The 15,054-nt window shown below is 41.5% G+C and overlaps 1 protein-coding gene across 1 annotated transcript in view; it reads right to left on the bottom strand.

Annotated features, from left to right (window-relative positions):
* The window catches only part of LOC135221783 (xaa-Pro aminopeptidase 1-like), a 109,001-nt gene extending 93,953 nt beyond the window's left edge, over positions 1-15,048 (bottom strand). The window contains exon 1 of the mRNA XM_064259630.1: positions 14,880-15,048. Within this exon, the coding sequence (XP_064115700.1) occupies positions 14,880-14,996 (117 nt within the window). The 5' untranslated portion in view covers positions 14,997-15,048. The remainder of the gene's footprint in view (positions 1-14,879) is intronic.
* Between the last annotated feature and the right edge of the window lie 6 nt (positions 15,049-15,054).

Below are 15,054 nucleotides of genomic sequence, written 5' to 3'. Positions count from 1 at the left end.
AAACAACAGAATCTCAGAAAGGAGGCAGTTCTCTGGCCCTCACTCAACTTCTTATACTGAGTTGCCTGGTAGTGCATTTGCCATCCTTCTATATGTGCACCTGGAAAATTTGAATGGATTTTTTGGTGAAATTTGATTTTCTCCAATTAATTTATATTTCACTCTATGGCCAAGTCTTCATTATTAACGTACATAAACAACACTAATATCAATTTTTGGGGCATAGACAACTAGTAAATTTGAAACATTGAAAAATTAGACTTTTATCTATATGCGGACCTGAAGAATTTAAATGGATTTTGTGGTCAAATTTAATTTCCTCCAATAAATTTATATTTGAATCTATGGCAGTCTTCATCATCAACATCCATAAAAAACACAAATATCAATTTTGGGGGCATAGAGAACTAAATTTGAAATGTTGAAATAGGTATATAACATTTTTTTTGTGAGCGGACCTGCAGAATTTCCATGGCTTTTTTAAGTGAAATTTGATTTCTTTCAATTAATTTCACTCTATAGCTGAGTTTTTACCATCAGTGTCCATAAACAACACTAATATCCATTTTGGGGATATAAAGAACTAAATTTGAGACACTGAAAAATTTGACTTTTTCCATATGCGGACCACCTGCAGAATTTGATAGGATTTTTTTTGGTGAAATTTTATTTCCTCCAATTAATTTATATTTCACTCTATGGCCAAGTCTTCATCATCAACGTCCAAAAACAACACTAATATGTATTTAGGGGCCATAGTGTACAAAATTTGAGACGTTGAAAAATTTTACATTTTTTCCTTATGCGTACCTGCAGAATTTGATAGGATTTTTAAGTGAAATTTGATTTCCTCCAATTTTGGGGCATAGATAATAAAATTTGAAACATTGAAAAATTTTACATTTTTTCCATGTACCTGATGAATTTGAATGGATTTTTTGGTGAAATTTGATTTCCTCCAATGAATTTACAATTCACTCTATGGCCGAGTCTTCATCAACATCCATAAACAACACTAATTTCAATTTTGGGGGCATAGAAAACAAAATTGGAAATGTTGAAAAATTTGACAGTTTTTCCATAGACAGACCTACAGAATTTGAATGTTTTTTTTTAAGTGAAATTAATTTCCTCCAATTACTTTATATTTCATTCATTAAACAACACTAATATCAATTTTGAAGGCATAGAGAACTAAATTTGAAACGTTAAAAATTTTTATATTTTTTCTATATGTGGACATGCAAAATTTGAATGGAATTTTTGGTGAAATTTGATTTCCTCCAATTAATTTATATTTCACTCTATGGCCGAGTCTTATCATCAACATCCATAAACAACATTAATATCAATTTTGGGGACACCGAGAACTAAATTTGAAACTTTGAAAAATTTTACATTTTTTTCCATATGCAGGCCTGTAGAATTTGAATGGATTTTTTTTGGTGAAATTTGATTACCTCCAATTAATTTATATTTTACTCTATGGCCAAGCCTTCATCATCCACATGCATAAACAACACTAATATCGATTTTGGGGGTATAGAGAACTAAATTTGAAATGAAAAATTTTACATTTTTTCCATATGCAGACCTGGAGAATTTGAATGGAATTTTTGGTGAAATTTGGTTTCCTCTAATTAATTTATATTTCACTCTATGGCCGAGTCTTCATCATCAACATCCATAAAAAACACACATATAAACTAGAAGACATGTTTAGACAGAGGAAGAGACACATTCTGGGAGGGAACTCTTAGTCTTCACACTGGCAGCTGAGTTATCAGTCTACGTCTTTCAACCTGACTCCAGTTTGGTGTGAACAACCATACTCAGTTTTTTTCCATCTAAAACACTTTTCAGTTGCAAATGTACACCCAGATATCCTTTTATTTACCTAAAACTTACACATAGCGTAACTATCTCAAGCCCGGGCGCAGAGTTACCATACACAAACACCACAGGCAGGTGGACAGATGGAAAAAAACAGAGTACATATAGTAATTGAACACTTTATAAATTACAAAAAAGAATATGGAAAACACATAACTGTAGTGATTGTCAAAAAAATTATTCTAAATCATCGCAGTGGCCTATGGATCAATTGCGACAAAGCAGAAGACTTAGAGATTTCTATTGTACTGTGGGTAAATGGAAAGAATAATGAGTCTAATGAGACATCTCTGTCAGGTGATTCTTGCAATGGCAACTGTGGAGCACAAAATATCAACCATAAGCCAATCAGAGACAAGTCTGTGATGGCTGGGCAGAGATCCGAATTAGAAGTCAACCCTTGACAGAGGAGAAACAATACTATGATGAACAAATACTCGGTGAGAAGGCAGTGCTCTGCTTCTCACTTGTCTCCAAGGGTGAGTTGCCTGGTAGCACATTCCACCTTGGAATGCATTCACCTTACAGAGCTATCGAGTGTACAACAGATACTCTCGATCACCTACATGTAAGCTGAAACAAAAGGGAAAGAAAAACCCCCTTGTTCGGTGAAAATGCCAACCCTGTGGTGTTGTTGCCAAAACAATACCACATGTCGTATCATAATAAAAATCAGAAACTCTTTGGAGGCCCGAAAGGCTGTTCCGAGTTTCAGGAAATTAAGAGATAGTAATATTTGTCTAGGTCACACACCAGAAGAATTAACTTAATGTATACACATGAACTCAAACAGTACAACTGATCACAGATGTATGTCAAGAGGAGAATATACAAGTACATATATTCGTAGGCTCCTGTCGACCGAGCATCAGCCTAATTCTTCTTCACTTCAAAGAGAAAAAGAATAAGGACTGGAAGCAGACCTCCTTTATTATCTAATGAAAAGAGAGAAGGTGAGGCTATCCTGAAGGGAAGCTTCTAGCGAAAAGCAGACACTGATGATGATTGGTTCATGGCGAACTGGTTGTTCCTCAAAATAGGAACACTGGAGAGATCCAAAGATCAAACCAGGAACAGGCTCTCTTGCATCCGAACTCTGGGGAGTATAATCCATAGAGTTCCATGACCCAGAAAGTAAAGGGAAAAAAGAGGATGACTGTTCTTGGTCTCTCTTCTCAGATCTAGCGGGAGTGGGCGATAACTCACGCCAGCATCAACTTGCGGTGATGATAGCAAACCAAAGACTTAGGAAAATGTATTCGCCTAAGCGAAAAGACGCTTCTTTCATGAAGGGAGAGCAGAGGTTTTCACCCACCAAACGAAGCATTCTCATTCTACAACTGGTTTGATCGTGGGAATGCGAGAGAGTCAAGTATAGTTGACTACGCTAAAGGTTTGTGAGAACTTGCCATTTCTTGCCACGCGTCTGTCTTAGTGATCAAAACTTCTTGTTCGAATGGTGGCTAACAAAAGATCCCCTAGCATTGAAAAAGATGAACAAGGAGACTGTGTCGTCGGGCATCCAACAGGCAGCGCCAGACTTCCAACAGATGTGTGAAAATGCCGAGGGAGCTGAAGCAAGGGAGTGGATGCCTCAGATGGCACAGAGTGCACATACGAGGACTGATGCTCGACTAAAAACGCCCGATACAAGAGACATTTGAGCAGCTAGGTGCTAATACCTGGTGCTCATCATGAGAATCGGTGCTATTTTGATGATCGTCTGGGACAAAAATATTTAAGAAGGCTCAAATATACAAATGCAGGAGCAGAATTGTAATTCACTTTCTCTTCAGCGAACAAGTCTGTATCTCCACCTTTAAGAGCATTGTGAAGGCAAGCAAGTTGACACACCTAGCTGCGGACACCTGGGAGAGGAATGGCTATCAGATGCAAAAAGTCGCTTACGATGCTTCCAACGTCTAGGCGCTAGCACAGGGCGCTCAATATACTAATCAGGTCAAATAAGTAACCGTCCTTTAATCTGATGCCTAATGAGCACCACTCACTATACGCCTTTCCAGCAGCATTCAGTCGAAACTTAAATAAAGTATGACAAGTTCGACCAAGGGGAAAAACCCCCATCGGACTCCCTTAAGTCAAATCAGCTGAGTTGCAAGTCGAAAATCGACTGAGATTCAAATCAGCCGAGTCGCGAGTTGAACATCGATTGTGATTCGAATCAGCCGAGTTGTGAGTCGAAAATCGACTGAGAGTAGGAACAGCTGAGTCGCAAGTTGAACATCAATTGTGAGTCAAATCACTGAGTCAACTCAGCTGAATCATGAGTTGAAAACCGACAGAGAATCAGATCAGCGCTGAGTCTTGAGTCAAACATTGATTATGAGTCGATTCGGCTGAGTCTCGAGTCTAACATTGATTATGAGTCGACTCAGCTGAGTCTCGAGTCGAACATCGACTGTGAGGAGTCGGACAAACATGACTCCAAGGATACGAGGCTTCATCGACTGAAAGATACCTCTTCAGAGGTGATGAACCACTGGAATAGGACGATAACTGTATACTACTAAGACATGCCTTTCCAGCAGAGTTTGGTCGAAACCTACAGTAACCTCCCCGTTAACACAAGGGTTACGTTCCTGGAGATGTCGTGTTAGCCGAATTCGTGTTAACAGGGAAGTATTTCTCCATAAGAAATAATGGAAATAAGGGGGTTAACATTCCAGGGCAATGGGAAACTTAATCTATTTTGGGATTTTGCCAGAAAAAAAAACACTTTATTTATATATTTTTATATACAGGTAGTCGTCTACTTACGAACTATGCAACTTATGACAGACCGACTTTACGACAGCTACGACAATATAATAATATATAATAATATTTAATTTTATATTTGGCTAAAATACGTCGAGCGCGCGTACGATAGTTTTTCCCGCTACCGGCAGCATGCTCATCTCCAAGAAATTTATGAAGAGAAGAAAAAACGGACCATTCAAACAAAACTAAGCATGTTTATGTTTAAACCAACATCTCAGTCTACCCCTGTCCTCACTACCAGTAGTACTACCACGGAATCGGATGACCCGGACGATCCCCAGCCATCCACCAGCAGACAATTAATTTTTTTTTTTTTTTTTTTTTCAAATTTTTTTTTTTTTTTTTTTCAAATTTCAAATGTTTCGTAATTTTTATTTTTTTCTGTATGTTTCATGGTTTTTTCTGTACTGTAAATCAATTCTATCTATGCATTACTGTAGTTTGCCTGAAATTTATAAAGAAAAAATAATTTACATACTGTTAAATAAAACTTTGTGTATTACTACGTACGTACATAGACGTGTTGGCAACAGTACAAACGGTTGCTAGAGAAAACAGCAGACGATCTTTTGTTTTATATTTTCAGAAGTAAAATTTTGTTCGAAAATGGTAAGATTCGTATTTTTGTAATTCATTTTGTATTTCTGTTTTGCAAATATGAAATTTTCATTATTAAAATGAAGTTTTATTGTATACTTACCGAACAATTATAGAGCCGTGATTTCCACGAGCGGCAGGATACTAAATTCAAATTTAGCGCGTCGGCGTCGCCAACACTGGTGGTGATGACGTCATCTCCCTCCACTCGCGGAGAACCAGGTACAACTGCCCAGGTGAATCCAATTCTTTCTGCCCGTCGTCCACCTAAGGGAGGAGGGTGGGTATAATCATAATTGTTCGGTAAGTATACAATAAAACTTCATTTTAATAATGAAAATTTCATTTTTATTGTAGTGTCTTACCGAACAATTATAGAGCTGATTACACATTTATGGGAAGGTGGGATTCAGTGGACCACTAGTATTTTTAAATGGTTACATTTATTGCAATACCAGTAAACACTCAAGGTGTCTTGTGTACTTACCTTGTAAGAGAGCTACAGCAGACTGTTACTGCCTCTGGTCGGTGCTCTTCTTACTATTGTAGAGGAATTGGAATTTGACCAAAGTTAGCCTCTACAGGAGTGGAATCCTTCCGTAGTTCAAGCGAGTCAAGGCTGACTGACGGAGGATAGTAACAACAAAGATTGCCCTGCCCTGGCTAAGACCAGAAATTCAATCATACAAAACATTTGTCACCAACACCAGATTTAAAAACATATATACCCAACCATTGTAAAATCTGACCTAACAGACTGGTGAGTATCCCAGGTACTCAGTACCCCCAGCTTCCCTTGAACTCGACAACCTATTCAAGGTGAAAAGTTAGCATAGAGGTGACGACCCCTGTGCCGTTTCTCCCAACACCATGCCAGAAACCGCCACCGGACCTAACGTTTTACAATTCTCGAAAACCGTTTCTATCTCTTTGAGATAATGACTCGCAAAAACCGAATTCGATCTCCAGAACGTGCTCTGAAGAATCGAAGCTAAAGATAAATTCTTTCTGAATGCTAAAGAAGTTGCCACTGCTCTAACCTCGTGAGCTTTAAACTCTCAGAACGAAAGATTGTCGTTCTCGGACTGCGAGTGAGCTTCCCTGATAAGCTCTCTAATAAAGAACGATATAGCATTCTTAGAAAGAGGACGAGAGGGATTTTGAACCGAGGTCCAGAGCTTAGAAGATTGTCCTCTAATACCCTTAGTGGCAAACAGATACTGCTTAATAGCCCTGACTGGACATAAGAGCCTTTCTTCCTCCTCATGTCCAACCAAATCAGATAAGTTCCTTACCACAAAACTCCTCGGCCAAGGATTAGAAGGATTCTCATTTTTGGCTAGAAAGGTCAAAGATACCGAAAATACAGCATTGCCTTGAGAGAAACCGACTCTTTTGTCTATAGCGTGCAATTCGCTGACACGCTTAGCAGAAGCTAGTGCAATAAGAAAGAGTGCCTTCTTAGTCAAGTTCCTGAGTGAAGCCGACTTCAAAGGCTCAAACGGTGGCCCCATGAGGAACTTAAGCACCACATCTTTAAGTTCCAAGCCACTGTATCTTGCAGGAGCTTAGTGGTTTCGAAAGACCTAATGAGGTCCGACAGATCTGAATTGGAGGCAAATATCCAAACCTCGATGTCGAAAAACCGAAGAGAGCATGGCTCTATATCCTCTGATCGTCGAAGGAGCCAGTTTCTTAGAGTTCCTAAGAAATAGAAGAAAATCTGCTATTTCTGTTAAAGAGGCGCAGAAGTAGAGACTTTAGCACTTCTACACCACTCTCTGAAGATTCTCCACTTCCCTTGATAGAGTTTGTTAGAAGACTCTCTCCTACAACGAGCGATAGCTTCTGCAGCTCTTCTGAAAATCCTTTCGCTCTGACAAGATTCCGGACAGTCTGAACCCTGTCAGAGCTAGAGCGGACAAGTTTTGGTGAACCTCTTGAAGTGAGGTTGTTTGAGAAGCCACTTCTCTGGAGGAAGAAGTCTGGGGAAGTCTACTAACAACTGGAGAAGGTCCGGGAACCACTCTTTCCTGGGCCAAAAGGGAGCGATTAACGTTAGCGTTACATTGCTGTGCGACATGAACTTGTTCAGCACCTCTCTTATTAGACCGAACGGAGGGAATGCATAAGCTTCCAGACCCGACCAATCCAACAGCATTGCGTCCACTGACCAAGCTAGAGGATCTGGGACTGGAGAACAAAAGAGAGGAAGACGGTTGTTCCTTGATGTCGCCGAACAGGTCTATTGACGGTCGTCCCCAAAGGCGCCAAAGTTTCTGACAAATCTTGTTGTCCAAAGTCCACTCCAGAGGTAACACTTGCTGTTGACGACTTAACTCGTCCGCCAGGACGTTCATCTTTCCCGGAACAAATCTCGGGACTAGCTGAACCTTCGCTTCGTATGACCACAGGAGGAGATCCTTGGCTACTTCGTACAGAGAGAAAGACTGAGTCCCCCCTGTTTCCGCACGTACGAGAGAGCCGTGGAGTTGTCGGAATGCACTGCCACTACTCGACCTTCTACTAAGCTCCGAAACTGTCTGAGCCAAGAAAATTGCTAACAGTTCCTTTACATTTATGTGGAACTTCTTCTCCTTCTCCGACCAAGCTCCTGAAGTCCGTTGATTTCCCAGTAGGGCTCTCCAACCTGTGTCCGATGCGTCGGAAAAGAACTGTAGGTTCGGGAGGATGGTCGTAAATCTAACCCTTCTTCCAAACCTGCTCGAGAGAGCCACCACCTTAGGTCCTCTTTTATTTGATCTGTGACAGGAAAGGTAATCGAGTCTGGTTGTGTCTTCCTGCACCAAGAGGCTCTCAGGAAAAACTGCAGGAGGTCTCATGTGCAGTCTTCCCAACGTCACAAAATTTCTCCACTGACGTCAATTTGCCCAGGAGCCTCATCACTGATTGGCAGAACTTACCTTTTTGTCCAAGAACTCCTGAACTGTCTCCAGACAGCCTTGAACCCTCTTCGGGGACAGAAAAGCCCGAAAAACTTGAGCATTCAGAATCATCCCCAAATAAAGGATGCTCTGAGATGGAACCAACTGGGACTTCTGTTGTTGACCAGAATTCCTAACTTTCTGGCAAGATCCAGAGTTGTTCCAAGGTCCTTCATGCACCGACTCTCTGATTCCGACCGGAGAAGCCAATCGTCCAGATAGAGGGAGATTCTTACTCCTAATATGTGTAGCCAGCTTCCTATCGGGGATAGAACCCTGGTGAAAACTTGAGGAGCGGTCGCTAGTCCGAAAGCAAAGCGCCCGAAACTGAAACACCTTGCCTTCGACATGAACCTCAGGTACTTCCGAGATTCGCGATGTATCGGAATGTGAAAATAAGCGTCTTGCATGTCCAGAGAGACCATCCAATCCCCCTGTCTGATGGACTCCAGAACCGACCGAGTGGTCTCCATATGAAATTTTGTTTTCTGGACATGCAAGTTCAGGGCGCTCACATCCAAAACCGGCCTCAGCCCCCTGATGAACTTGGGAACTACAAAAAGGCGATTGTAAAAGCCTGGAGGAAAATCCCCTTCTATCTGTTCTATCGCCTTCTTTGAGAACAAGCGCTTCCACTTCTGCGGCTAGCGCCAGAAATTTGTCTGAGCCCGGAGAGTATGCCTGGAATGGAATTGGCACAGATGAGAAGCGAGGGAGGTGAAACGAGAGGAATACGATAGCCGAACTTGAGTACTTGCACTACCCAGGCTTCTGCTCCTCTGTTTTCCCATTCCTCCCAAAACAGAGCCAGCCTGGCTCCCACTGGTGCATGAGAACCGAGCTTTCATTTGAAGGTTTGTTAACCTTGGCCGAGGCCTTAGACTGAGGTCGCAAATTCGATTTCGGCCGAAAGAAAAAGCGCTTGGGTTTCTCCCTCGAAAAAGGCGCTTGGGCCAGAGGAGAAACCGAAGGAACAGTCTCCACAGGAGCTTTAGGTCATATTTCAGTAGACTGTGCCAGTAAATCCGAAGTAGATTTCTTATCTAGCGCAGACGAAATTGACAACACTACATGTCTGGAAAGAGGTTATCTTTCACAAAAGGAGCTAAAACAAGAGAGCAGACTTCTGTTGGGACGCTAACCCTTTTAGAAGCAAAGGAGCACCAAAGTTGCCTTTCCTTAAGGGTCCAAAGGCGAGAGCGAAGCTAATCATCACATCCTCTAATGGATTTGTCCGCACAGGAGAACACCAATCCAATCCTCCGCTAACTCCTGAGAAAGAGAAGGACAGTCTTCGATCTTGGCCGCTAAAGCGCCAATAGTCTAATCAAGGAAGCTAAAGACTTCCAAAAGTTTAAATTGATTCTTTACAACGTGGTCCAACTCCAGGCGCTGTAAAGAAAACTTTCGCTGCGGCGAAAGCAGATCTTCTAGAGGAGTCGATTAAACTGGAGAAGTCTCCCTGGGAGGAGGCAGAACTCCCAGAGAAGGAGCTTCCCCAGTTTACATAAAACCTATACCTCTTACGAAGCAACTTAGAGGGAGGGTAACGCAAAAAGAGCCTTCCCTAAGTCTCTTTTCATAGACATCCATTTCTCCGTCTCTTTCAACGCAATGTCTAACCGCTTTAGATAGAACAAGTTTTGGGAGGAGAGGGTCTGAAGTTTTCCTCCTCATCAAAAAAGTCGAAGTTCGGGGAGCGCGGAGCCGCTTTCTCAAAATAATCTGGATAAGATACCAGAAGAAATCTAAGGAGACGTGAATAACACGAGAGGTGATGTGAATCCTCCTCCTCTACTTCTTCTTCATTCTCCGATACCGCCGAAGAAGTAGACGGAACTACAACCGGATCTGAAGGTTTCGACCACCCTTGGACTCATTCATCCAGTTGGTTAACATCTCTAACTGCTTGCGAAAGGCGCCAGAGACGAATCAAAAACAGTTAACGTAGGCTTGGAAGAGCCTAAATGTTCAGCAGGAGGCGGAAAAAACTACTTGCGCCTCGCTCGGAGCCGCCGAAATTCGAGGCGAAACAGGCGCATCAGGCGTAACAGACGAAAAAAGCGCCTAAAGAAACACCCTTAGAACTGCTAGCTACAGCGCTAAAACCACAATCTCTACTAGTAGATGAGCCGAAAAAGGCACAGCTTGAGGCGACGAAACGAGCGCTAACGGCCGAGGCGCAACCCTACTCTCAGGCTCCTTATACCGCTTGACTGGAGGAGGCGAAGAATCGGCGCGCCTGAACGCCTCTTTAAGGGACGCGAAACGGGCGAATCTCGCCAAGAGCGCCGTGCGACCGGAGACGAATCGCTTTGAATCATTTGAAAGGAGTCTGACCGCAACACCTTTCCAACCGCTTAACCGAGCCCTGTTGAGGCGCAACAGGCTCAACAAGAGAGGCGCCTGTCTGTGGGCAAATCCCGATCGACTCCCTTGGACTTCCGTATGTCTTCTCCCGGTGCGGGGGAGACTGGACAGTGACCTTTGTCTAGGATAACGTGTCAGGACAGACAGACACCCCTCAACTACACTCTTACCTGAAGCCGCTTTCTCCAAAAACGTCTTAACTGAATTACCAAGTTGCAAAACCGTATTCGCTAGTACCGAAAATTTCTGATCTAACCTCGATTCCAGACTGGCAATGGTGTCGGAAGAAACTACACGGGAAGCCGGAGAAGTGGGATTAGTAGGAGGAATAGGAGGTGTAGTTAAAGGAGACATAACAATTTGAGGAGAAACAGAAGGAACAGATGCATCGCAAGACGAAGCAGAGCTAAGTCTACTTTCCCTAAGCGCTGCTTTTCTAATTCTGTCTTTAGCTAATTTCTCCGAGTATGAACTAAAAAAACTTCCATTGAGAATCAGTCCAATCAACTACAACTCGTTACATTGTTAACGATCTGCTGAAGCAAACCTGTCCCTACACTTAAACACATTTAGTGTGAGAATCATACTCAGCTTGGATAATCTAGTTTTACATCCTTGAGATGCAAAAAACCTAACTCCACCGACGGACTAGAATCCGACATGGCAACGCCTAAATAAACAAAAAGCAAAATAACAACAACGCCAAAAAGAGTACTTCACCAATTCCGAAGATCAAAATCCACAAGAAAAAAGCGAAGCAAAAGTCATCCAACCGCACCGACCACCGATGTTCACCGGACGCCAGCAGGAAAAGAATTGGATTCACCTGGGCAGTTGTACCTGGTTCTGGCCCGCGAGTGGAGGGAGATGACGTCATCACCACCAGTGTTGCGACGCCGACGCGCTAAATTTGAATTTAGTATCCTGCCGCTCGTGGAAATCACGGCTCTATAATTGTTCGGTAAGACACTACAATACAAATCATAATAACAAATTATGCATTTAATTCAAACCTATAAATAAAATAAAAGTATGTATATATACGTGTAGCCGATTGTCAATGCAAATGGCGGATAAGAAAATGTAAACAGACCAGGGACAGATGTCTGAATGCCTACAATAAAAATGTTAAATACAGTAATAAAAAAGTAAGTATTAATCAAGGAGTTCGAGCATGATAAGATTTCATATGCTAAAACGTAATAATAGGTATATACATGCACATTTTTGGGATGGATATAAAATGTATATGTAGGCTAGTAAGTTGTCAATGAAAATGCAAACGAACAAATACGTACATGTACACGCATGTGTTTGAATATGGTAAAAAGGATAAAAAGACAGCACAAACATGATTCAATTTACTCAATATGCTGAAAGAAAGACAGTATACAGTGCATACTTTGGATATAATATATGATAGATAGTATGCGGTAGGTACAGAATACATGTACATAGGCTATGTGGTTCGTAGGTATAGAATACATGTACATAGGCTATGGGGTTCGTCGACTTATGACAAGATCAATTTACGACAGCTCTGCCAGAACCTAATGCTGTCGTAAGTAGACGACTACCTGTAGTAAAGTACGCACTACGTATTATGTTAACCAATGCTAGAATATATTGGCTCTTCTCACTGCGAGGGCTGGCTTCACACTGAGCCAGCAGGCAAGAGAGAGAGAGCACGGGAAAGGTGGGGTGAGTCAGACTCTCGCCACACCTCCCGCGCTCTTGCTCTCAGCGGAAAATTCAAATCGTGTAACATCGAATATTACGTGTTAGCAGAATTTTTCTGTATGATTTTGAACTCGTGTAAGATCGAAATCGTGTTAACAGAACTCGTGTTAACGGGAGGTTACTGTATTAACTCACAACAGGTTTGACCGAGAGGGGGAGAAAAAGACCCTCCTCACTACACATCCAACAAGATGCCTTTTTAGTGGCTGTCTGCCAATACCTGGGACAAGCTACAGGTTCGACTAAGGAGGCAACTACCGGGGGCAACCCCCATGGACTCCCTTTGAATACCAGTATGTCCTCTCCTAGGCAGTTCTTGGCCGTGAGAAGGAGCAAGACAGTGAATTAAAGTCTAGGAGATCTGAGGGGCAAGATAGTTACCTCCTCTAACACACATCCAGAAAGACACCTTTCCAGCAGGCTGTCTGCCAATACCTGGGACTGACAAGCAACAGGTTCGACTGAGAGAGCGACTACCTGTATGTAACCTCCCGACCTCCCTTGGACCTCTGGTATGTCTTCTCCCAGGTGTGGGAGAGCGTGATGTGACCTTTGTCTACGAGAATCAAGGGACAAATAGCAGCCCCCTCCACTGCACACTTCACTGTTACATTGGTAATTCATTTTTAAGAGACTGTGCCAAACTCACGCAAAAATTCCCCTTGACCGAGGGGGTCTGGAACCTATCCTCACGTAAGTTTGGGGTATTACTGTATCACCTAATGGAATAATGCAACATTTCTGCAATGTTCAAGAATCACTTTAAAGGTAATCATTAACGGGTGACTTATATGTAGCCTAGTCCCAGAAGTAAATAAATACATGAATGCAAAAGTTTTGGCTTAAAAAAAAATGAATAACATTCGAAAATTACTTTAAGGTAATCATTTATCCTCAGCTTGAGAATAACCTATGTCCAGTGAACAATCACGAGTGATAAAGGATTTCACTCAGGTAGCTATTTATTGGTTTCTTGCTAATAGCTTATGGCCAGTAAACAAATTCTAAAAACAAAAGTTTGGCCTAAAGCAATTATGTAACATCCAGATTACTTGAGGCAATTCTTAACCCACGACTTACACATAGCTTAAGTCCATTAAGTAAAATTATATATCATTTGATCTACTCGAATAGTGATACGTTCAAAACTATTTATAAGGACATTATTATTCCCAGAGACTGCAAGTACGTATCTGGTTTGATGATGATCTGAACAAAATAAACAAAAGACAAGACTCATCCTGCTCGAAGGTTATGAATGTGTTCCAGTGGTTGTAACACTACCAAAATCCGGTGATAAACGTAACTGGAAAATAAGAACAAGATGCTGTGAGCACTAGATGTTTCAAGGAGCGTGCCAGAAAACAAAATGATGTGATTAGAAAGGTGTTCCTAGTATTGCCGTTGGGGGGACGGCAATGTATAACTATACTGAGCCATTAAAGAGCTACCTGCGAAATTTGAATTTAGGCTGTCGTCGAGTAAAAACTCTTAGTAATGTAATTACTGTAAAAGTTACATAATGTACAAAATTGGAATGTTTACATCAGGGCAGGTGGGACTCCTGCTTACTGGATGGTAGTTGACTGCCTAACCACCTTGTTCAATAGTTTAATGGCCGTTTCCAGCTTTGCTGAGAGTAATTCCTTATGTAAAGGACCAAGGGTTTAAGGGTTTGTATATTATGTAGGAACAAACAAAAAACAAGCACAATACAAGAAAAAATCAGCCATACATCATCAAAATTAATGACTAACGCCAATTCACACTGTCTGCATAGGGACACAACAGGTACAATTCTGACAAGAAAACATACACCAGGTAAAAACACACACACCGGGAAAAGGCCAAGAGAGGAAAAAACCACTCTCTCGTCCAGGCGGTTAAGAAAAGACTGGCGTAGGTGATCGGCGTTTGACCACTCTTCACCCGATCTACGCATGAGTTGCTAGATATCACAAGATTCCTTGCTTTCATCTGCTTTTTAATTGAATCGAGCTAGGCGCTAGAAATTATCCTATTGTTAAGACCGAGGGTTTGTTCGCATATGAACAACATAAATACTCCAGCATCACCTCATGGGAAAAAAGTGATTACAGGGACAGTCCTAGTGGGTTAGCCAAATATTATTGTTTTATTTTAAATGCTGATTACACCTTAAGGCATGAAGATATAAGCTAACTTTAACAGTAGGTAAGAGTCATTCCAAATAATACAATTACTTTGACAAAACAAGGAGTGAATGGCAAATTGAAAGCATGAAAATGTTTACAAAATGACAAACACAAATAATGACTCAGTCTGCCAACAGAAGACTCATGATGGCCAAATACATGCATACTCAGCCAGGTGGAACTAAAAAATTCCTTCTCTTATTATAAAAAGGTGAAAAAAAGAAAAAAAAAATTCTACAATGAGATTCCAACATAAAACCACAGCATACTGGACATGTACTCTGAATAGGATACACTACACTGTATCATACAGCCTGGCTAAAAAATAAACTATATCAATAGTAAAGTACTATTTATCCAGTAAATCAAGGAAACCAACCTGATGAGCATCCCCTGATGGAATGATGTAGGCATTAATAGCTTGGGGAACATAAGTCGTGTTTTTCATCAAAGAGCGAAGGTGCGTTAATAGGTGGCTTGTCCTCTTTTGAGGCATGTTGGCTCATCAATCTGGGACTCTTTGACTAATATGGTCTTCAATTTGTACTGTTTCT

Source organism: Macrobrachium nipponense, chromosome 3, assembly GCF_015104395.2.
Source record: "Macrobrachium nipponense isolate FS-2020 chromosome 3, ASM1510439v2, whole genome shotgun sequence".
Taxonomy (NCBI): Eukaryota; Metazoa; Arthropoda; class Malacostraca; order Decapoda; family Palaemonidae; genus Macrobrachium; species Macrobrachium nipponense.
The sequence above is the reverse complement of the archived record's forward strand: the minus strand, read 5'-3'. Positions and strand labels throughout refer to the sequence as shown.